This window comes from Amphiura filiformis, chromosome 2 (assembly GCF_039555335.1).
Source record: "Amphiura filiformis chromosome 2, Afil_fr2py, whole genome shotgun sequence".
Classification (NCBI taxonomy): domain Eukaryota; kingdom Metazoa; phylum Echinodermata; class Ophiuroidea; order Amphilepidida; family Amphiuridae; genus Amphiura; species Amphiura filiformis.
Genome location: NC_092629.1, coordinates 63,003,661 through 63,028,455, shown reverse-complemented (window position 1 = coordinate 63,028,455; position 24,795 = coordinate 63,003,661). Strand labels below are relative to the sequence as shown.

The 24,795-nt window shown below is 37.2% G+C and overlaps 2 protein-coding genes across 2 annotated transcripts in view; both read right to left on the bottom strand.

Moving 5' to 3' along the window:
* The window catches only part of LOC140142035 (uncharacterized), a 142,224-nt gene extending 132,078 nt beyond the window's left edge, over positions 1-10,146 (bottom strand). Inside the window, 1 exon segment of the mRNA XM_072163947.1 lies at positions 9,886-10,146. Coding sequence (XP_072020048.1) covers positions 9,886-9,965 — 80 coding nt within the window. The 5' untranslated portion in view covers positions 9,966-10,146.
* Positions 10,147-17,290: 7,144 nt separating this feature from the next.
* Positions 17,291-24,794, bottom strand: LOC140136483 (G2/mitotic-specific cyclin-B-like). Its single transcript, XM_072158205.1, has 6 exons — positions 24,735-24,794; positions 23,171-23,326; positions 21,364-21,522; positions 19,283-19,546; positions 17,968-18,063; positions 17,291-17,311 (listed from the first exon to the last, which is right to left on the bottom strand). The coding sequence occupies exons 1-6, from the start codon at positions 24,786-24,788 to the stop codon at positions 17,300-17,302; spliced, it is 741 nt and encodes a 246-aa protein (XP_072014306.1). The 5' UTR covers positions 24,789-24,794; the 3' UTR covers positions 17,291-17,299.
* Position 24,795: the final 1 nt, after the last annotated feature.

Below are 24,795 nucleotides of genomic sequence, written 5' to 3'. Positions count from 1 at the left end.
GACCGCAAAATGCGTAAATTGTTCGAAAGTAAATTTTAGTAATCTCCGCGAGCCCTGTATTGCGCATCGAACATTAACTGCAAGCGCCCTGGCTGCCGTATTTGGATGTGAGCTACCATATTTGCACAGATTGTGATACGCACTTTTGTTATTGGTCACACTGATATAACTGCATATTGGTTTTTAAATCATCACAGCCATATTTAAAATAATTTTTATTCACTCATCATTCACTAAAAATGGGTGATGGGGGAAGTACAGCCAAATTGACCACCAGGTTTCATTTATCACCCAATGACACCTTTTCAACTCTCTCATGCACCCTTCTTTGCTTTGTCACCAAAAGACCCCTTTTAAAAGAATTTTGGATAAATTTCTTATTATCGCAATGAATTAGCCTGTTTTTGTTTTGTTTTTTCAAAACATTTCAAATTTTCTGACTTTTTTTAAAATTTTGAGCTAATGCTTGTTGAACATGCACATATATTTTTTTTTTGGGGGGCTTTGGGGCCCGAGCCCCAGGGCGGCTAAAACGACTCTGGCAGCAAAAAGAATTAGTAAAGAAAGAAGGGCGGAAAAAATTGTGAATGGTACTATACATGAAAATGCGTTGCTTTATTGGGGGGAGGCCCATAGCCAGCATTGTCAGTCCAGAAAAGGGGGGGGTGGCAAATATCAGTATTATCCCTATTATTTTTCTTCTCTCTCCCCCCTTTCCCTTTTCCTCCCCTTTCTTCTCCCTTCTCTTTCTCTCCTCCCCATTTCTCTTCTCTTTCTCCCTCTTCTTCTTTCTCTCTTTTCTCCCCTTCTTCTCATCCCCATTTTCTGCTTCTCCATCCCCATTTTAGTGTCCCCCCGCTACACTACTATGCGAGCAGCCTTGTGAGTGTTCATAAATACTTTGGTTGGGGTGGTTGCACTGCAAAAACAAGTGTTAATACATTAACACTATTTGAGCAACACTTTTTAAACATGTTAAACCGTTAATGTGTTAAAATATTAACATTTGTGTTAAAATATTAACAATTATGTGTTAAAATATTAACACTTTTACACTTTTATTAACACATTAACACTATGATTAAATGAGGATGTTCATTTTTAAATGCTTTAACACGTTAACACCACTTTCCAAAAACAAGTGTTAAATAATATATTAAGTATTACTTTTTAAACACGTTAAACCGTTAATGTGTTCAAATATTAACATTGTGTTTATATTTTAACACACAATTGTTAATATTTACTATTATTAACACTAGTTTTTGCAGTGTGGAAAAGTTGGAACCTTGGTCGTCAAACTTTTTTTGATCCCCCTCCTACAAAAGGGTGGATTTTTTTTTCCCCCCCCCCCCTTTTTTTATGGTCTAACACTTTTTGATCCCCCCCTTCATGTCCTGAAAAAGAAACCAAAAATATATGTCATTAACAGTGGTTTTGGGGGATGATGGGGTTGGAGAAAATTTCTTGAAATCTAGTGAATCCAGCACCTTTTGGTGACAAAATAAGTTTATGGTACAAATCTGTGCGAAGCGTGTGAAAAATTTTGCCATATTGAAACTAAATTGGTGATATAAATATGGTACAAAACTGGAATGAAATTATTGTAAAGTGTACACATTTTGTTGATTTGAAGCTTGTGGAGCGCGCAAAAAATTTGGAATGTGCATGCCTTCTCGAACATTTTACCCCAGACTTCAACCCTCAATTATTTTTGATCTCCCCTATTAAGGACTGATTTTTTATTCCCCCCCCCCCTTTTTAGGACCCTAAATTTTTTTGATCCCTCCCCCATATCCCCCACCAAAGTATTTCTGAACACTTCCTTACAGGCCACTGGTTGTATATTTAAAACACCATAGAATCTGTAAACTTTTTTTATGAGTATATCCTTAATCTGCTCTGTAAATGGTTAGATAGTAACAAGGGGGTGACACTAAATTCACGGTTGTTCTATTAGCAACGCAAAATCTATGAAAAATTCAGCTGGTTTACTAGCTAGAAAGTGAGGCCAGTTATCGATCCGTTATAGCTCGTTATGAATAATTCATGTTCGACCCTTGGATCATGTTAATTGAGTTTGGCAAATAACAACGTTGTTAGTTTTGCGAACTTTGCCTGTTCAATGAGAGTATAGCGCCCCCAATACATCTGGGCAAAACAGGCTAAAACGATCCAGTTTAATGAAATGGCGGACGGGTATTCCCATCAGGCACCAGTTATATGTTTTTCAAAGAAAGTCTACTAATTTGATATGAAATGACATTTTGCAATAGCAAAGTCAAAATTAGGACTTGCTGTCAATAATATGAAGGAAATATGTGACAGAGGCAAGGTGAGAAATACAAGTAGTATTTAAGTTATAATAACCTTTGATACCCGACCTGACCTTCCATCATGGCTCCTTATTCGTCTTTATGTATTTCTATTATGCTCTCAAGTAAAATAAAATACCAATCTGCTCTGAGCAGACAATGTTACTTGGCTTTTTTTATTTAATGATGCGGCGACCAAAGATCTAAACTCAGTGTGTGTGCATGATTTGCAAGCATACCCAAATATTGCACGGTAAATCTGAATAGTGGTCACATGTTAACATATCATGTGTTCGGAAATCACGTGGCAACATTTTAAGATTTCAGGCTTGTTTACTAGTTAATTGCCATTTGTACTCTTTATTATTTATCTTTGTTAATTAACATATATTTTAAGGTAGAAACATCGGCTACGGTGTCATGCACAGATTTGGTTTAAAATGATACAGGATGTGTAGTTGGGTGAGAAAAACTTGCCTGCCAAATTTGAATTTTTGCCAACAAAGCGTTTTTGAGTTATGCCATTTTTTATCATTAGGAAACCCCATTGACTTTGTACATAAAGTGGTTTTGACACTAAGCCTCATTCACTAAAATTGACGAAAGTTTAAAAATGGATACTATGATTAAATATTATTTTTTCTCCTTTCTATCCCCTTTATAGAACTGCTTTTTGGATCTTTTTATTTCAAAAATGTTACCAAATAATATTAGTGACTTTTTTCCTATATATTGGCCAGTAATAAAGGGGATATTTGAAGGTAATGTTAGTACTTGCTCAAATTTTCTTGATTTGATCTAGAAACACTGAATGACCCAATTTCATAATTATTGTCTGAGCTAACCATAGGGCCAATCTTAACAAACAAGGTGTCATATGAAAGGTTATTAAATTTAGAAACTTTTCTCGCCAGCTTTTTTTAATAAAGTGTTTCTATTTTAAGTTATGGGTGTTTCTATATTTCCCTAATTTAAAAATGGAAAAAATGATTTTTCTCAAAAATAAACACTTTATCAAAAAAAATCTGGCGAGAGAATTTAGATATTAGGCTTATTAACCACCCCACAAACTATGGAAACCATATCACATTCCCTCTAGGCTAGCAATAATTATTTGTAGAAAAAAATAGAGGGAATTTTCAAAAAAATAAAGAAAAACATAAGAAATGTTTAAATTTTCATGAAACATTAAAAATAAGTGGAGTAAAGACTTATCTTAAATTGGTTATATATTTGATATGGATACATAATTCTGATTTGATATAGTGGCTATTTTCCTGCATGGGCCTATTATCCGATGCTCCTACCTTAAATGCTGATAAATCGTGGTTGGCTACCCATGATATCTGTTAAATTCGATGTTTTATGAATATAGTTCTACCACGCAGAGGGGGTCACGCAGCAGAATTTCACATCACCTGACTTAGCTACATTTCGAAGCTCTGCTCTTCAAATTCATGTAAATTTCAAAGTTTATACATTTAATATATTTAATATGATATTAATTTTTGTCATAACCAACTGGTACACGAAATATACTAGCTTATTACCTATACAGAAAGGTGATTATCAGCCTTCACTCAGCAAATTGACATGCCCGGCATATGCAGCCATTCTCCGTCTGGATAACCTGACTGTCGCCCTCAATACGTCTGGGCGCAAATTTAAATAACAATACGCTATTTACATATCAATGTGGCCTCGTGCTAATTAAAGCTGCCCCATCCAGGAGTTCATCTATGATAGTAATTCAATTTTTTGGAGTCTCCTCCCACCATAGGAAATGCCTATGGAACTGGGGGAGGCATATAAGATGAATTCCTCGATTCGGCTAGTCTCGATTCCAGCCGATTTGTGCTCCTTCGTCACTAAACAAACCATCTGGCGACAACCTCATAGTACGTCTTTTCCTATTGGCTGAACATCAACGCCATAAAAAATGGCTTTAAATTTTGCTGTCAATCAATGCTGGGCTGGCACGCTTTCAAGCTTGTTACTCACATTGAACAGGCAGAGTTTGCAAAACTAACGGCGTCATTATTTGCCATTTACTAAACATGCTAATACAGGTCCGATTTTGGGGTTCCCTTTTGGGGTTTGGAGCAAGGATGTTAAAGCCAGGGCTGTGAGTCTCACGCATTGGGTCACTTTCTCACGGTCTCATGCCAAGGTAGTATAATCTCACGCCTAGGTAGTAAATCTCACGCAAAAAGCTGAAAAATGAGTAAAATCTCACGCATCGTCATGAATAATTTGTTGCTCATACCCCCCTCCCCCCCCTTTTCACATTCTCGAGCGCCGTGGCTCAAATAATCATGGTACAAAATGAACATTGGAGTCGGCAAATCCCGGTACGCCTCGTGTCTCACGCCAAGCAATTCCAAAAAGTTGACAGCCCTGGTTAAGGCTCAGGCTTGGGTGGGTTTGTGTGTATGTAGTAAGGTTTGGGAAGGGGTTAGAGTTTGTGTAAGGTCATGTTCACATATGAATTATTTACCCGGGACCTGAGTTAATGCGGGTTGTACCCGGGTTCAAAAAATTTCTGTTCACACTATAGCCACTCTCATTATTTTGATTATTTTACCTAAGCCTACTGATGATGCAGGCGTATACATATTCGGTCATTGACTATTACCGGTATATATAACAGGCTCCCGGCCTAATTATGCTAATTTTTATTTTCTAATTCCACCTTACGTAATTTATCTAGTTGCTTCTTGTAGCTGTTTTAGGTTAAAAACTCACAAAAATAATTGTTACTTCTTGATTCGATAATACTAGTAATTTGTTAGCATGAAAATAACTTCCTTATCTCAGGAATAGATGTTTATTGATTTTATTGCCAAAGAACTGAATCATTCTTTTCCCAGTGCAGACAGAAACAATAGAAATGGGGGTGATAATGGTTGCGTTTGCTTCTAGTAATGCGGGTCAAACAGTGAATTTCTGTTCACACTACAATTGACCCGGGCCATATTATATTAAAAACTTCGGTCGAAGTTTTGCCACAAGTTTAAAAAAATAACGGTTAGTCCATGAAAAAGAAGAAGTGAAATTTAGCAAAACGCGACGAGGTTTATTTGCCCGTAAGAGAGCTCTATTGTTCCGCTATTGTATCCGCTATTGTATCCACTATTGTATTCTATTCATAAAAGCTACTGCAAGAATCGCGGCAATCCCTGATATTGCAGGTGTCTACCGCCGGCGTGTCGCATTTATTAACATTCAAAATGATCACATACTCTTACATTTATAGTCTTATTAGTGCTTTTTATATAATATTCAGAAATTGCAATTCTGAAAACTACTAACTTTTCAAGTGAAAATATATATTCCATCGAAAATATATCATACTTAAATTCTATAGAATCTATAGATAGATACCCAACCCAGAAGTGCCCATTTATTTTCTAAATTTTTGAGGGAACACGATAATGCGATTGATCTTCTTACACGTAAAAATACGGCCAATTCAGAGAGAAAATCTTGTTTCTCGTATAGGGCCTACTATAGACAATTACTTTTTGTTGGCTGGCAGCTGAGCTACATCTTTTACTAATTATAGATACGTCAAAACGTGTTCCCATGTTGAAAGTGTACAAGCTATTTCTACTTGCTTTATATAGAGAGCACAATTGAATGAAGACGGTTTATTTGTGCCAGGATTTCATTTAATATAACTATTTTTTTATTTTAATAATACCCCATACCTAACAAGAACATAAGGAAATATTGTAAAGGCCATAAATATACGCACTCATGCATAGGGAGACAAACATGATAAAGTTAATCTGTTCTTTTCATTCTCGTTCATTAACCTTTGGAACATTTCACATGCATGGTGTTTGCATCAATGCCTTCTCGGCAATCTAGGGCCATAGGTCTATAACAGAGAAGATGTAGTAAGAAAGAAAGAAAGAAATGAGGAAAGAAAGAAAGGAAGGAAAAAGAAATGAGAAGAAAGAAACAAAGAAAGGAAAAAGAAAAGGAAAGGAAAGAATGAAAGTAGGCCTATGAAAGAAACAAAAAAAATAAGAAAGAAAGAAAGAAAGAAAAAAGAAAGAAAGAAAGAAAGAAAGAAAGAGAGGAAGAAAGAAAGAAAGAAAGAAAGGAGAGAAATAAAGGAAGAAAGAATGAAAGAAAGGAAAAAAAGAAAGGAAGGAAAAGAGAAGAAAGAAATAAAGAAAAGAAAAAGAACTAAAAAGGAAAGGAATAATGAAAGTAGGCCTATGAAAGAAAAACGAAAGAAAGGAGGAAAGAAAGAGAGAAAGAAAGAAAGAAAGAGAGAAAGAAAGAAAGAAGGAAAAAAGAAAATTAGAAAACACAGGAAATTAATACAAAAAACTGCTATAATGGAGAGAATGAAGATCTACCAAATGGGCAGGGCGTGACCAAAAGGAAATTAAAGTTTGAATGCAGAAAATTGGACATTAAGTCCGATGCTATCAGGGCCAGTAAGGGTGCCGTAATGGTATATAGTATGTTGTTCCTTCAACCAACGCTAGTGATCTGAACCTGAGGTTTGGAGAAGGCCATGCGCCAGTGACTCTAAGATCAGACGGAATATGGGGAATATCGTTGTAGTGGCGCGTGATGGGACTGTCATGGTTGTTTTTGCTCACTTTGATAAAGTATTTTTGTACGAAACGTCAGTGTATAATTTTATATTTTAAAAAACATCGTTGAACAACACCATTTTGTTCAATTACTTTTCACTTTTTACCTTTTCTGCACCAAATAACGAGATTTATATATTTTCTAAGTTTAATAATTTATTTAATTTAAAAAGAAAAACGTCAAGTGTTCAAACTTATAAAGCTCTTTTTCTCGAAACAGCGATTTTGATTTCAAGTTAGATCATTTTACCAAATCAGGGCCGAATTAGGCTGTTTAGCTTAATCATGTGAAGTGACCTCTTAGCTCTTGAAATGATATCACACTGATCAGACTGATCTTTATGTTATTACAGTGAGGCCCACATACAATGTTCAACACAAAGTGAACGATGTTATAACTTGGAGGGCTAACAAACCAACACCGCCAAATTCGACTGACGTGTGTACAACGTGGGAAACTATGAGGAAATTGAACACTCGTTGTCTGATCATGCATGTGTTTATGGTTCGGATAGCGGCTACTTTCCAGATCTCGTTCCGCTTGGGTTTATTGAATACACTCTATATAGTCATCAATATGTCGTTTCCAGTCCCTGTCTGAACTATTGGGTTCAGCTATTAATTTTTGTAATAATTCTTTTACCCCATGCAGCTGATTGGGGTGGTTACGGTCGTTAAAACAACTAACCGCGAAATGAGGATATCGAACTAGTTTGCCCGCAGGGCTTAAAAGAACCACAAACCGCTAAATATGGATATCCAACTAGTTTGCCCTCGAAGCTTCAAAAATCACTCATCGCGAAATAGTTTGCCCAGGGCTACAAAGAACCATTAACCGCGAAATATGGATATCCAACTAGTTAAGCCTCGCATGGCTACAAAGAACCACTTACTGCGCAATATTTTTTTACCTCAAAAAAGAATTAATATCTACCAAAAACATTTCAAAAGCGTAAAAAGGGGCCACAGTTTAAAAATCTTTCCTGTGTGGCTTTTCACCCTTTTTAAACTTGGTCCCATTCAGTAAAGTAGTAATAACATGAAGAACGAGTCCTAATTTCTACATGCAACAATTAGGTTTAAGACTGTTCGAAAGCGGTACAATATGACGAAGGCTATGTATTATCAAAAACATTTGAAGGTTTATAATTATCTTGCGTGTTCATAAAGACTAGTAGAGTATTATATATACTTAGCAAATTGACTGTCTGTCAACCTGCTATATATAGGCCCTACATCTGTACATAGGCGCAGAATCGCACAAGACGATGAAGAATTTAACAAAGTGAGTATTTGCTACTTTTGCTTAAATCAAAATACATTATAACGTCTTTACGGACGAACATTAATTCATTTACTCTACAAAATGAACACTGACAACTAAGAAAAGAAACAAGTAGCCTAAAGATGACTTCAGTATGGGTCTTTAGAAACTTTCATAAATGGGACCAAGTTTAAAAAGGGTGAAAAGCCACACAGGAAAGATTTTTTAAACTGTGGCCCCTTTTTACGTTTTGAAACGTTTTTTGGTAGATAGCATTTGCTGAGGAGAATTTAATTCTGTTTTTTACACGATTGTATAAATGTACTCATTTTTAGTCAATAAAAGATACATAAAAAAAGACTTTAAGTGCTGTAGTTTTGTCAAAATATGAGATTTTGAATAAAATGGAACCGGTGTTTTATTATTACGATGGAAATATTAGTCGAACACGTATGCACAGTACGTGCACGGTGTGCGGGATACACATACATACACACACCCTGAGGATCGTGCAGACATTACAACCGCTGGGAGTAACATGCATGGCGCTAGTAGTAAATTCCAATTTTCTATGCTTTACCTCACTTGTTCGGCTCAAAATTAAAGGGACATATCTGACAGTAAAAGCTAACATTTTATGGAAAATAAATACTTATCTATTTTTACAGAAATGTTATATTAAAAATATGGCTTTAAATTTAGGTTTTATTTATTTTGGGTCCAATGTGTACCCTGGAAAGTTTGCTATATTTGAATAAAAATGTAAGCACTAGACAATAAGATTTAAAATGATACCAAAACCAAAAATATATAAATAGCATCATTACTTTTTCAAGATAGGGATAATTTTATGATACCTTGATATTTTTGCCAAATTGATATTCTGAGTGATTTTTTTGTTATGGTAATGTCACCTTTAAAGGCCTATAACTCTAAAACATGTCTGGCAACTTGTTCTGGGTTTTGTTGGAGCTGCATGGTCACAAATATCTGCCAATTCATAACCTCTCTTTTTTAGCACATCTTGAAGTTCATCATCACAAGAAAATGAAGCAAATTCCTGTTGCCAACTTGTATAGGCCTACTCGTGGTGCAATCTCGTAGATCATAGCACCCAGTTTTAGTTTGTGGTCTTAAAATATCGCAATAAACATAGTATAAGACACAAATCTACTATCACCATCATATTCATTTGCTAAACATGTAGGCCTATAATTTGAACACATACATGTGCATAACCCCAATCATAATCCTACACTCTCAGAAAAAAAACCAGTTCTAAGTAGAACCTAAAATGGTTCTTGAGCTGTCCTGTATGTGGAACCTTAAATGGTTTTATAAAGAAGAGACTTAAAAAGGATGGTTCACGAAAGGTCAGAAAGAACCATTTTAGACCTGAAAAGGGTCCTGGAAAGGCCAGAAAGAACCATTGTTTGTTCTTTTTAAATATTCAAGAACCCTTTTCTCTTGAGGGTTCTACCAGGGATGGTTCTACATATATGCATACAGGACAGCCAAGAACCATTTTCTTACCAGATTTCCTACAAGATTACTTTTACTATTTTATTTTATATGCACATTCACATTGCATATAAACATGACATGATACATTAAAAGCTTTACCATTTATCACATGGCATTTGCCATGTTTGCATCAGCAATACATGTACAAAATTAATGTAGTCCATACCTCAGTTGTGTTGGGTCTTCTCCTCCGATGAAAACACTGGTCAAATGTATCAAGCTATAAGTACCTCCTGGTGCCAACATCGTCAGGTGAGGAACGCATATCCAGAATGATCTTCCATCATGTCCATAGTTCCTGAAGAATGTCAATGTTTATGACCCCTTTCCTCTCTGCCTTTCCATTTTCCTACAAGCCTATTTCACTGTTGTTGTCAGGTGATTACAAGTCATTTCTGACACTTTGCGAAACAAATTTTCCCAAGCCCTTTTTTTCGCGAGATAAAAATGAACATAGCCTACTTGTGTTCCGGCTCGGGCTCCCCGAACAAGAAAAAGAATCGTGTGCCAAGAAACAAAAGGCACAAAACGTTAAAAATTTGGACATGACGAATCTGGCCAGTATAAATGGTTAATTGATGTATGTTTCACGATTTGCAAAAATAGATTACTCGCAAAAATAAAAGCATTTCGAAGAACTTGATGCACGACCCTGAGTGACACCGGCACCCCACTGCTCCTGCTCCAAATATTAGATCAAAGATCCCACAGCGCTATGCACTTTACATGCTATGATTGTACTCTGAATTTAGGAAGGTCTTCGAGCTAACTTGCAAGCTTACTTGGTCATGTCATGGGATAATCCCCTGGGGATGATCTTATTTTGGAAAGAAATTGGGCTCATTGTTTTATTTAAATCAATACGGGATCAAGTTCTTGGAAAATCTCACGAAACAGTTCGCGGAGAGCTGTGGTGTCCGCATCATTTCTGGATGCTATTTTTGCCCATGACTGAGATAAAAACTAAAGCCTAACCCTATCCCTTATACACCAACTCTAATCCTAGCCTTCTCACTAATTGAGTAATTCTGATCCTAACCTAATTAGCCTATAACCCTATCCCTTATAGGCCTACCCTAAACCCTAATCTTCTCACTAATTCTAATCCTAACCTTTGACTAGCCTTACCATAGGGGAAAGTGGGGTAATCCCGGGCACCTTTCGTTAAGGCTACACAGGTTCAAGATTAAATAAAGTTCATCAGTGAAAATCACATCAATGCAAAGTAGGAGTAATGTTCTAACTAGCAACCAGTTTTTAATAACTCAATATCTCTAGTTAATAAGTTATGATTAAAAAAAAATGAAAAAAATGATGGGGTAATGCCGGACACAGGGTAATCCCGGACACATGATTGTTGCTAAGAGGGAAAGTGGAGTAGGATGATAATCCCTGAATGTATTAGGTACTTCTGTTACCTCAAGCATACAACTATGGAGGCTGTTGTTGTTGTCTATATTTTCGAAATAACAAGTGTCCGGCATTACCCCATCTGTATAGAGACGCATGTGTGTCGGGATTACCCCTCACGGTCCCGATTTATTTTTCAGTGCTTGTTCTACTTATCCATTTTAAGATACCAAAATTCATACATCCAGCTAACAATCAAGTATCAAACATAATTTTCATTCATACTTCATCTGTGTCCCTTGTCGCATTAACTGTCACCCAGCTAATAAATCACTTTTCAGATAAAAAGTCAAAAATGACAATTTCTGTTTTTTCGTAATTTTCACAAAGAAAGGCGAGACCTAAAGCGCTGGTAGTAGTACACGTGAGGTACACCTTGAGGTAGCTAATACCCTAAGGTAGTATAATAGTGCCACCCTTCTCCGTTTAGCTGCAATCGACGTGTCCGGGATTCCCCACAGTCCGGCATTACCCCACTTTCCCCTAACCCTTAAACTCCAACCCTAATCCGAGCCTTCTCACTAAATTTAATTTAATCATATCCCTTATACACTAACCCTAATCCTAGCCTTCTCACTAATTCTAATCCTACCCTAACTAGCCTATCCCAATCCCTTCTCGCTAATTCTGATCCTAACCTAAATATCCTTGAGATATTTTATGCCAGCAGCGACTTCAGATTCAGATCCCTTATAGGCCTACACCTAGTCCCACTTCCCTGTTCTCACTAATTCTAATAACCCTATCCCTAACTCTAATTATGCCCTAAACCCAACTACAACCTTTCAACCTTTTTCGGACTTATTACCCTTGAGCTGCTCTATCTAGGGGAACTGTTTGCTTCTCCCGGTTGCTCTACCACAGCACACATTGGGATGTGGGGGTGTGTAGGGGTGAGTGTGGGTGTGAATGAAAGTGAGTGATTTATTTTTTTCATATCCATCTCAAGTATTTGTTCTTTGCAAGTGTTTTCCGTGCCCCCCCAGCCCCTGGAAATATATTTGTGCACCCCTAACATAGTGAGAAAAGCACTACTTTGATCATACTGAAAAAATAAGGCAAATCATAATCATGTTATTGACTTATTTATTTTCATACTTAATAAAGTTTTTGTGTGACATACATTGATATAACATGTTTATACAATATTGCTATTGTGTACTTAGTAATTTTGTTTATAAGCAAACAAAAAACAAAAAAAGGAGGGGGTGAATGTCCAAAGTTGAAGGAAAATTACAAAAATTGATCGACAGTTGTTATCATGGCCAAGTCTAAAATCATTGTAGGCAACTTTTTGAGCATGGTCCGGTTACCAACCTATATGCTTGGTGTAACCTTGCACAATTTGTTGCTTCATGCTTGGTTCTGCTGCTGAAGCTTTAACCAAATGAATACAAGTTGAATCACCATTTTAAACCATTTTGAAAATTACCCCAGTGAAATAGGGGGTGCATATCTATTGCATTAGGCCCTTCACAATTAATTCTTAGTTTCCTGTTTCCCGCCCGTGTCCAAAGTAGAGAATTGCAAAATATTTAATTATTTTATCTTTATTTTGGATTTTCTTTTAATAACTTCCATTTTGCTACTTTCTGACTTTGATTATATCAACTATAATGATGCATAAACAAAGAACACAACTGAAAGAACATAACTGTACCATTACTTATGTATAAAATCAAACAAAGTTGTAAAATGTATGTTCCTAGCCAAAACGGGTTGATGTAGGTTGTGACCACATGTTTTAAAATAAAGAAAATAATAGATAATTAATAATTAAAAGTCACCTCATCCCTTGTTTTCAGGAAACTAAGAATCAACTGTAAAGGGCCTTAATGATTCAGATTACATGGTATTATTGCAAGGACCATAGCAAGGATTGGTTTACATATTAACCCTTATGCTGTAAGGGCTTTTTGAAAACAAAGAAGTTTTAAAGAGAGAAGATGAACTAGTTGTTTGTTTCCATTTTGGAACCCAAGACCCCTCAAGTGGACCTGTGATCGGGAGCCACAGGTGTTTCACTGGCATGGCCAACAAAACCCTTTTCTATATGGGTGGACGGACGGACCTTTCAAGTGGGGGCTTTTTTCCTTTAAATGATCTTATAAATCACCAAAATCTATAAATATTTTGAAATATAAAAAATAATTTGGACCTTTTTGGGTGCCTAATTCGTTAACCGCCCATACCCCAATAAGCGCCCACCCAGTGACTATACAACAAGCAAACTGTGACATTAGACTAGTTTATTAACTGCCCATGCAAATCTGAATCATGGTCTGAAACATGACGACACACTGATATGATGATGGATGAATATTTTATGCATTAATTTCATATTGTCATCCGTTTAAAAATAATTGGTGTCAGTTCCAATTTACAATGTAATTATTATTTGAATGTATGTTAAAGATGGAATTGCATGAGAAGTTTTGCACTGCAGCACTGACAGTTCTGAAAAATGGCAAAAAGCGTTTTTAAAAATAGAAAAAAAGGAAATGAGGTGGCTGATTTGCATATTTTGTGACAAAAATAGCATCTGATCTTAAGACTGCTCTTAACCATCACCCCACCAAATTACATTTCTATATGCCTCAACTGTTCTGAAAAATGGCCAAAAGCATTTCGACAAATAAAAAAATAGGCAAATGTGGTGACTAATTTGTATATCTTGCGACAAAAATCGCATCAGATCTTACGACTGCCGCTTACCACAACCTCATCAGGTTACATCCCTATACGCCTCAAACAATTTTTAAGTTAAATATGCAAATTAGCTACCTAATTTGCATATTTTGCAAAATTGCATCAAGTCTTAGGGCAGCCACTTACCACCACCCTACCAAGATACACCCCAAAATACCTCACCAGCTCCAAGAAACTAACTGTAGGACCCCATTATAGCATAAGGCAATTTATAAGTCATTTTAAATGATTTTAAATGTGATGTATAAAATTTGTCTATTACACAGGGAGATATAAAATGTATGGATTTGATTTGGGTACTTTTTGTTCAATTTTCACAGAAATTGAAGGATTTTGACCCATGTTTTTGTTTGTCTGTTTACCCCCAAAGTGGTGTATATTTAAAATGGAATCACCTATTTAGCTAACTCCATTTGAACTGTGTGGAAGATTAATGTCATGTTGGGATGTACAGATTTCAAGCGGAATAGCACATTCATTTCTGGGGGGTGCATCAATTCTGGGCCCTCTCTGAGTGATCAAAGTCAATTCGTTAGTATCGATTCTGGGCCCTCTCTGAGTGATCAAAGTCAATTCCGCACACGTTTCAGCACAAAATCATGTGAAAGATCAATTTAAGACAGATATCCAATTTCATTATAACCAAAATCAATTAGTGGTAGGACCTATTGTTGTGCAAAAATGTTTCCGGAATCGGCAGAGGAGTGCCATTATATATCCTTATAGCTTTGGGCGTCACAACCCCTAGCTACGCCACTGGTATAAGTATTACTAGTAAATGGCACACTCTCTGTCATACTCATGACAAACCATGATGCAGTCATGTCTACAGTAGAATTCACCATGACCTTTGCAGGACTTAAACCCCATTAAAAGCTATTAAACCAAGATAACACTCATTGAAAACAGCTCAACTGATTAAATCATATCTTCTCTGGTTAAATACACACAACATATGTTTCTGCTTTTCATGTACAATGGAGCAATGAGCAGGTATTATAGTTTCAGTTGGGTGAACGATTATAAAGCAAACGCTAGAGAGCAATTCTGTGTGGGCTTTTGTTAACAAAATGAGACAATACTCTGCTTATTGTTAACCAGCGTTCTTGAAAATGAGAAGCATGGTGGTTTGCAGACTTAACATGGTTTGGAAATAATTTCTTCATATTTGTTGGTGTTATCTGTCGTTTACATATCCTTCCTAAAACACCAAAGTACGAATATTTCCAAACATCTAAATTAGCTAAAAATTTAGGACATGTTACAAAACTATATTTTCTAGAATTTTAGAAGAGTACTTTTAATATTGGCCGGTTATTTTTCACACAGCGACGTTAAGGCAATTACCCATACTTCTAACGCACGCTATTTGTAGAGGTCACGCGTCAATGGTAAGAGCCCTGTGTATTGTGTATAGGAAAACGGACAGTAACTGCAGTATTGCATTCCATTTGGTTTCCATTCTGCACACATTTTCCTATTATCACATCTAATTATAATATAAAAATAAACATAAGTATTTCTAGAAACATAACATTTTGAGCAAATTCATCTATAGTGCTTTCTTTTGTTTATTTAGATTATATTATCTATTTTTGCATCATCACATCATAAGGCCATCACATCATATGGCCTAAAAATTGTTTGATTGGCATAACATAAAAAAATAGGGTAGGTAGGTAGGTAGGTAGGGATTTTTAAAAATTATTTTCAAGGACATTATCTGTGATAAAAAGTTACCAATGCAACTTTTAAGCTGTAAATTGCGTTTGATAAAGGCCTTGGATCTTTTTTTCTTCTTTTTTTTTTAAATTAAATTTTACGCCAATCAAACAATTTTTTTAGGCCTAAACATAATATATTTTACTCTCCCTTCAACTGGGATCCATATAATAAAGTGGTAAAGCAGAATTAAATACATGTTTCTCAACTCTATCTACTGCTTCATTTTTCATATATTTTCTGCTCAGTGGAAGCACTCACATGTATGAGGTATGGGTATGTGTGACTGTCAAGGATACCCTTTTCCAGCAATTCTGAAGACCCACATTTGGAGCCAGATTTATATAAACTCTTAAATTTGGAGAAATTTGAAATTTCTTAGCTCTACAGCCTATAATTTGGTCCAAGTTTAGTTCACTTGACCTGACTAGACCCAAAAAATGGCATCTGCTACCCACAGCCAGTGTAGTCAAGATAACCACATCCCCATGTGGCCAAGTTCGCAGCCCATGATTTTACAAAAAATTATGCGGCAAAGCGGTGGCTCACAGTAGCGTAGCATGAGTCATCATATTGGGGAGCACCGACCATGATTGGGGAGCACCGAATCTGATCTGATGGTGGTGGGGGGTCACAAGCCATTTTTCGGCAATTTTCCTATGGGATTTCCTAAATTTAGCAGTCAACTTGGGGGGCGGCATGTGCCTCCTGTGCCCCTATGATGCTATACGCCACTGGTGGCTCAGTGCAGAAAGGTTGATATATAGTATATACAACTAAATTCCTTCAATGTCAAAATACAATTACTATATAAGACTTCAAACAGGTGCCTTCACTATATTTTAAAGGTGTAAATTCCCAATTTTGACTCAATTCATTGGTTTAATAAGTTACCTCTCCCCCTAAAAAAAAAAGCCCAAAAGAAGTGGCAGACTTAAAGGAGTATTTTGTGATCTTAGCGTCCTTTTTTATGATATTTTTCAGCAGATATCCACTAAAAAAGCTTATTTCCCAAATTTCAGCTGGTTCTGATTTTCTGTTTATGAGTTATGCATGTGTTACATTACTCCATGACAGGCCACTATGTTCTAATTTTGTTCTGTTAAGGAGAACATAAATACAACTTTTATGATATTTTTGCCAATGAATCTGCAAGACATTTTTATAGACATGTAGACAGAGGATTCCTGAGGTATAAAAATCTCAACTTTTTTTTTGTTGTTTTTTTGAGAAGAGTGGAGGATGAGGCTGTGGATCACAAAATATCCATTTTAAGCGCATGAGGCACTAATTTAGTCAAATATGGTACAATGTACCCTGGTTATATTTGCTTTCCAATCTATTGGTTCAGATGAGATGACAAATCTCTATTTGCCATAGATATGATGATAATAACAGGATTAACTGCCACAGCAATAGGCTGAAACAATTTTTGAATATATCATGCTGCACTAGTACATATTTCACGCAGTACCTCTGCATTGAACCATAGATATCAAAGAACAGCGATAAAAACCTGGATCGTAATTCTATAGAATATTCGTATCACTCGCACCTGTAAGATTAGTACCGGTATCTTTGAAAAGAGCGGTATTGAATTCAATCTATGATTACAGACGTACACAGGTGATGAGTGCAATCTGCTTGTAGTCCGGGCAATATATTCAAAAACTGTTTTAACCTTAATCCTGTTACATCATCACTTCTACGGCAAATTAGGCTCTCCTCCTTTCCCTCCTTCAAACTGCCGTCTGTGAATAAATATGCAAAAACAAAATAATGACATGGCGTAATTTAATAACTAACTTGTTTGTGTGCAGTTGATATGGGCCTTATAATAGCCTAGAGTTGTGGTCAGACCCAAACATAGAATATTTCTTTGGAAGGGGGAGGTGCAACATTTCAACAATGTATAGACCTTTTCCCAAAACAAATATGTTGCTATAGGAAACTTTCAAGGGAGCAAACTTTGACAAAAACGGTCAAAATTGGCTAAAAAATACCAAAAGGGCCTAAAAATCACCAATGGGCAGGGACAGGCGATTTGCGCGCAACTTTTTTTCCGCGTAATTCCACGCAATTGGCTATTTTTTTCCTATGGGCAGGGATACATGGTTTGCACTGAAAAAAACAGTTCTGCGCAATTTGCTATTTTTTTCCGCACAAATCGCCTGTCCCTGCCCATGGGTAGGGGTGGTAGCTCCTTGCTCCCTGGCTGCCCTCCGGCCCTCCACCCCTCGGGCCTCCACCTAGTATTTACCCCAGTCAAACCAAAAAAACCATTGAATTGCCACTATTTTTGGACAATTAAAGGAACAATTTAAATGTTTGACCTCCCATCTGATACTCACTTCCCCCAGCCCCCATGCTCCAAAAAAATCTAGTGCCATCACTCTGCACTACCTACCTCATTATTGAGGAACTCCATTATGATGGGTGAGTCAGGTAAGTGCTTTATCAGCTTGGCGCTCTCATAGGATTTACCATGCTTCTTAGCTGGAGCCTGCAATAAACAACAAGTCAATCAATTTATCATGCAATCACAACATCAATTATGTGTACAGGGGCAGTAGCCATCTTATTGGGGGAGGGCACCGGGGTGGGGGGCACAACCTATTTTTGGCAATTTTCCAATGGGATTTTCTAAATTTTCAAATCAATTGGAAGCATGTGCTCCGCAGCCAACTGATGATGATGATGATGTACAGATGGTCAGGTGTGAATTTAAGGGGACAACAATATTTTGGCAGGATGCTGAGTGGAAAGCATTTTTAGGCAGATATAAAGGGAGGGGCAAGTGTTTGATTTTACGGGTTTTAAAAAGGTTTGAGAAGGAGAGAAGATAGACTTGTTTTCACTTCTAAGTGAAGAGCAATTTTTGGCAGACCATTTTGAGAATTCACTCCTCCAAGGAACAATTTTTGTGTGTTTGTTTACACTTCAAAAATCAAGTTTTTTTTAATTCGATAAAAATAGACTTCTGAAGTCAAGTTCAAAACACACACAAAAAAGTTGAGCTTAAATTCAGCCAAAGTTCACTTCAAGCTCTGAGTAACCATATGCCGGGACCATATGAGGGAACAGTTTGCTTTTAGAAATAAAGATGTCCCTCCGACAAAATAAGGCTAGGCATATTTGACCCATGGGGGTGGTTACTTAGTACTTAGTACAAATTATGACCATACAGAGACATGCCGCAAACATGAGTAGCATTTTTTGGCCTTTTAGTATTTTGGGAACCGAATATCAGATTAAAATAAAATGTTCAGTCTTGTAATCAGGAGAGAATGGACTCACATATTCAATCAGACAAAAATCTGTATCCAATAGCGCTACCTTAAAGCTAGCATTATAAGTATCTTAACTAATAAGAAAAGGTGCCCACTGGTATTTTGGAGCCATTGTCTTTTTTAAAGACATTTCTTGTTCTAGGCCAATTTTGGTATGTGGATGGGTCCTTTTCTCAAACTTTTCATCATTTTTTTTAGGAAAATAGCCCAATTTTGTCTCAATATTTCCACAAAAAAATTTAATTTCATAAATTTTTGGGAAAATTTGTAAAAACTAAGACAATTTGGGAAAAATTTGGCCTAACTTTGGTATATCGATGGGTCCAAATTTCTTGAAAAATTGGTATATTGACTGGTCCACTTTCAAATTCTCAGCGGCACAGTACCCTACCAAAACAAACTTGAGTACCCCCACTCGGGTATTTGACCTACCTGACATCTTGATCGTGCCCCTTTAGTCACCAACTCTGCAAAACTACTGATACATGCACTCAGTTGCCTCTCGGTATAGTTGCTGTAGTGTGTCAAAGTCATGTTCCAAACATCAGGCACATCTGGGCATAGAACATACAATGCCAAGCGAACGGCAGCAGCGGCTGTCTCCGATGGGTAAAAACTTGCCATTGAATTGGAGAGCAGGGCTAGGTCTACCAGGTACGATGAAAGGGATTTCACTGCCATAAAACTGCAGGTTATCTGTAAGAACCAAAGACGTTTAGACATAGAGCAGTGGAGTTGGCTCTTACTCACGTTGTTCCTTGTTATGCAAATGAGCAGTTTACGCTTCTGTAGCTTCTGCACAGAGATTTTGGAGGTCATTTTGTTATTTCCTTATTTCACGTGTATCAAGGTCATTTCTATACACACACTAAAAACTACGGGGTTATATTTTCCGTGGTCATTTTGAATTGACCACGTTTGGGGTTGTTTTGACCCTTCAAGGGGGTTGTACTGTTTTAATTTGACCACATTCACGAGGTCATTTTAGCCACGACTTAACGTGGTCAAAAACTTAGTGGTCATTTTGCCGATACCGTCGCGCATTGATATCAGTTTCAATCTTCCGCTTTGAAAATCTCAATTCATAAATGAGTTTAAACATGAGCTGCAATTAATGTTTGTTGATTAATAAATAAAACTCATTTTTTTACCGAAGTTACCCAATTTGTCAACTTTATAATGACTTGCATTTCGGCACTATTTGCACACACGGTGTGCATCGGCTCACGTGGTCACATCAGCGCCATATTTGTTCTGATTGTGCAGCTCAGCGGATTGTCGTGTGTGCTTGTCTGCATGATGGAATATGAAAAGTTAGTTGAAAAGTGAGACTGCAAGGATGCATAGACCCTTGTCTATGCACGCAGATTCATTCAATTTCATGCTGTCGTGGCTGGTGTCTTGGCTGCAGTTGTTATAAGCTTATATCATGTAAGCTTATAATACGTGAACTGTCATAGGCGATGATGACTGACTGTGTGTGAGTGTGATACACAGATGCATTTTGCAGTTTGCTGTTTATGTAATGATTTCTCTGTGCAGAAACACACTTATGTCCTGGTGGGACCAGCATGACCATAGGCCTACTAAAAAAATCCAAACAACCCCTAAATGTGGTTATTGAGTAACCCTATAAAACAACCCTTTCAAATGGGTCATTTCATTTGACCCGAAATGAGGTCATTAAGTAACCCAATAAGGCAACCCTTTTGAAGGGGTCATTTCATTTGACCCGAAATGTGGTAATATTTTGACCCCAATGGGGTTACTATTTGACCCAAATACGTAGTCATTGCAATGACCCCTACCAATGGGGTCAAAATGACCCCGTTAGTGGTATGGTGTTTAGTTGATAACTATGCTGGGGTCAAAAATGACCCCGTTTGGGTCATTTTTTGACCCCGTAGTTTTAAGTGTGCAGTTGAATGAGCATGAGAAGAATCTTCCGACTTATGAGCGTATTTATATATTCATGAAAATTATATAATCATAGCTAGAACAGGTAAATTGGGCTTTGCATGTTGAAATCCATCTCTATGGAAGACATGATCTTAATCTTCCACACTGGGGGATAGATTTCAAATGGAATCATCCATTCAGATAACCCCATTTGAAATTCACGCCCCTTGTATGGAAGATTAAAACCATAAGTGATTTGCTCCGGAGCAACGCCCTCAATTTCTACTCTTTGCATGATCATGATTGTAATCACCAATGGTGTACTAAAATACCACGTGACAAACTTTAATTACAGTAAAATTAGGAATTCCCAAATTGGATTTTTTTTATGGGAATGTCATCTTTAAAGGCCTATATAACTCAAAAACATGCCTGGTGACTTTTTCTGAGTTTTGTTGGAGCTTGTCATATTAGTATACTTTTATATACTTAGACCAACAGTTTTCCAATTATGAGGTCCAAAAGTGTTCATAATTCAAGGGTTAACTGCCCTAAGTGCACTTACCCCAGCATACCAAATGTGCCCCTCCCTCTTACACATTCCAAACACTTACCTCTTTGTTTACAGCTATGACTTGCAATACCCTCCTTAGAAAGGTCATAGTTGTCGGCCAACAAAGGTCAAAGTTCAAAGTTTTCCATACTAGACCTTCCATGTTGATTATGTCTTGTCGGGTGTAGGAATTGTCAGTAAGGTAGACAAGGAGAGCAACCTATATGGAACAGAGTATAGCAGTATCAAGTTATTATATCAACTTATAGAGGCTGTGTAATAATTATTTCCTCCCCTAAAATTTCCGAACAGCCCTCCAAAAATTGCTTTCCCCCCTCACTTTCCCTCTCGGCCCGCCAAAAAAATGTTGCCCCCTCTTACACATACCAAATTTGTGGGATCCCAATTTTCAAACCTTAAATGGTCTAGATATTGGTTGCGAGCGCAGCGAGCAGGAAAATTTGCATATTAGAGTGTTTCCGTACTGTTTTCCTAAGCCTTTTTAGAGCGTTTATTTAAAAGGCGCCCTATTTTTTGGGCCAGGCCATTTTGAAATTTGCCCACCAGAGGGGACAGATAATTATTGCAGAGCCCCTTTAATATCACTGTTCCAAATATCATTGTTCCACGTATTAACTCTCATCACGCGGGTGTCGACTGCAGACGACATGTTTAAAAAAAATTCAAATTCAAAAATTTTCATGGCCATATTTGGAATCAGCATGAAAAATTCATTAAAATGAGTACAAACAAGCCTAGTATTGATTCAGTACTTAAGAAAGTTGTTGATATTTTTAGAACATATTTGAAAACTTTTTCCATTGAAGCGCATGGCTAGCATGCAGAGCATTAAGCTATCATTAAAGGGTCATTTGAGCCTTTTAGTTTGAAATCTATGACTATGGGGTTGAATATTTGAACTAATAAGTAATAATCTTCAAATGTTAATGTTACACTGGTCCACATTAAGTGACACTTTGCAAGACGTCACAATTACAAATAACAGATAATGCCATATACACTGATATATGGGCATTAATGAAAGAGGTTATCCGAAGTGGAAGAGAAGGAAGCAGCAGAAGAGGAGAGAGAGGAGACCTGGCCCCAACTCAACACAAAAGTTGCTAACCAGTTGCAATGATTTTTCATCAAATTTACCCCTCCCCCCTTTGTCAGTGCAAAATTTGGCCAAAAACAACCCCTTTTTTGTGGTTTTCAATGACAAGAATTTCAAACATTTACCCCTTTTCAATGACACTAAATATTGACATAAAATTACCAGATTTTCCCAAGTACCCCTTTTATCAAAATTTTGCGGACAGTGCAAATTAAATACTCCCTATTTTGCCAATTTCATGCGGTCCTCGCTACTGATAAAAAAATACCCCTTTTCTGCGCTAACTTTCATGGTTACCAACTTTTGTGTTGAGTTGGGAGGAGAGGAAGATTGCTATGATAGAAACTAATGAACCAATTATTAGCCACACACACATTTTTTGTTCTTTTCAGCAACTTTCTGACAAGTTAGGCCAAACGTTGACCCCCCCTCCCACTTTTCCAAGACGGATTGATGCTGCTGATGGCATGGATTGACTTTGGTTACCAAATTTCACAGCCCGCATTAGTATACTAGCATTGGTGATCGGTGGGCCTGTGGTAATGCTGTTCTGTTTTCAAACAAAAACCAGTGGATATGTGTTCAATACTTATGTTTATAACATTTAAAAGAACATGTTTTCATCACTTGCATTCTCCTTTAAGGCACAGGTCTCGTAAACCTGAGGTCCTGGGTTAGATTCCCAAATATTTCAACGTTTGCTGCAAACAAACTATAATGGTGATTAATGGAAAATTCGAGAGAGACATACCTCCGGTGCAAATCTTTCCTCATACTTGGCTGCTAGAAGAAGACACCCAACACCAACCAACTGGAACCTATCCAGGTCTATTGGATGCCTAGTTTGGAACTTGTCAATAAGTCTAGCTGCAAGATGGAGTGTTTCATCCTTCAGATTCAGGTGTGCCTGAAATAAGAACACATCACATAGACTGCAATGCATGATGGGATACTACCTTCAGCTTCTGTGAGAACACATTATAATGGTAGGCCATCCCATTTGAAATCCATACACCCCTATGGATATACATGACTTCAATCTTGAACACAGGGAGAATGCCCGGGGAGAATGTATTTTGAATGATACCTGAATGGATGACTCCATAAAGATTAAGGTATGTATTCCATGTGGGAAGTGCCCCCTCCCAATAACTTGAGCCAGGGGCCATAGGGCCCTTCAATATAACTTCCAGAGCCTCTGGGGGTTATTAGATTTCAACTGGAATAGCACATATACATTTCAGAGCAATGTGCAATGGTTACAAAAAAGGTTCCAAAGGGAATCCTTGCTTGTCCTCTCAGCAGAACCCTTGATGGTTATTTAAAGGAATCACAAAATCATCTTTGATCACTCTCAAGAACAATCAAAGTTGGCATCCCGGTGGGTTCAGTCTTTTCTTCGGAAGAGGGGGGTCATAAAGTTTTGGAAAGAAAAATAGGGGGTCATAAAAAAAAATTTAATGGCCAAAATGTAGGGAGTCACAAGATGACCACAGATATAGATAGTGTGTTTATTTATTCAAAAAGACTGATTTCAATAAAATTTTAGCCTGTTTAGGTGGTAAGGTGTATCGGTGGTGGGAATTAGGTCATAAAATGTTTTTTGCCAAAATATGGGGGGGTCACAATTTTATTGATGCCGACTTTTTGCAAATGGCTCAGAAGAAAAGGCTATTCCAGTTTAAACCCATTCACCTCCTAGGGATCAAAGACATGGGGCTACCTGAAAGGACTACTCTATTTGAAATGTACATCCCTGAGTGGGATATTAAAGGAGGATTTCGTGATCCTAGCATCCTCTTTTTATATCATTTTTCAGTAGATATCCACGAAAAAGCTTATTTCCAAAATTTCAGTTGATTCCGATTTTATGCGTTATGAAGTTATGCATGATTATGTGTATTACACTGCTCCATAGACAATGCGTTGTAATTTCGTTCTGGTGCACCAGAACGAAATTCAAATTAGCGATATTTTTGCTAAACGAATTAATCTGCAAGAAATATTTGGTACATAAACATTATGTAGCCAGAGGTATCCAGTGGTGTAAAAATCTCAACTTTTTTTGGGAAAAGTGGGGGGATGAGGCTGTGGATCACGAAATGCCCCTTTAAGGTCATGTCTTCCATAGGGTGTGTATGTATTGAAACTGGAATAATTCAAGGAAGCTCATGGACAGTCAGAGAGTCTGACAGACAGGCATAGTGAGACATACCTATACTTGCATAAGCCAATCCACTGATCCAGCAACACAGACCTCATGCTTGATGTGGGCATACCAGGCTCAGGACAGACAGACAGACAGACAGACATACCTGTACTTGCATAAGCCAATCCAGCAACACAGACCTCATGCTTGATGTGGGCATACCAGGC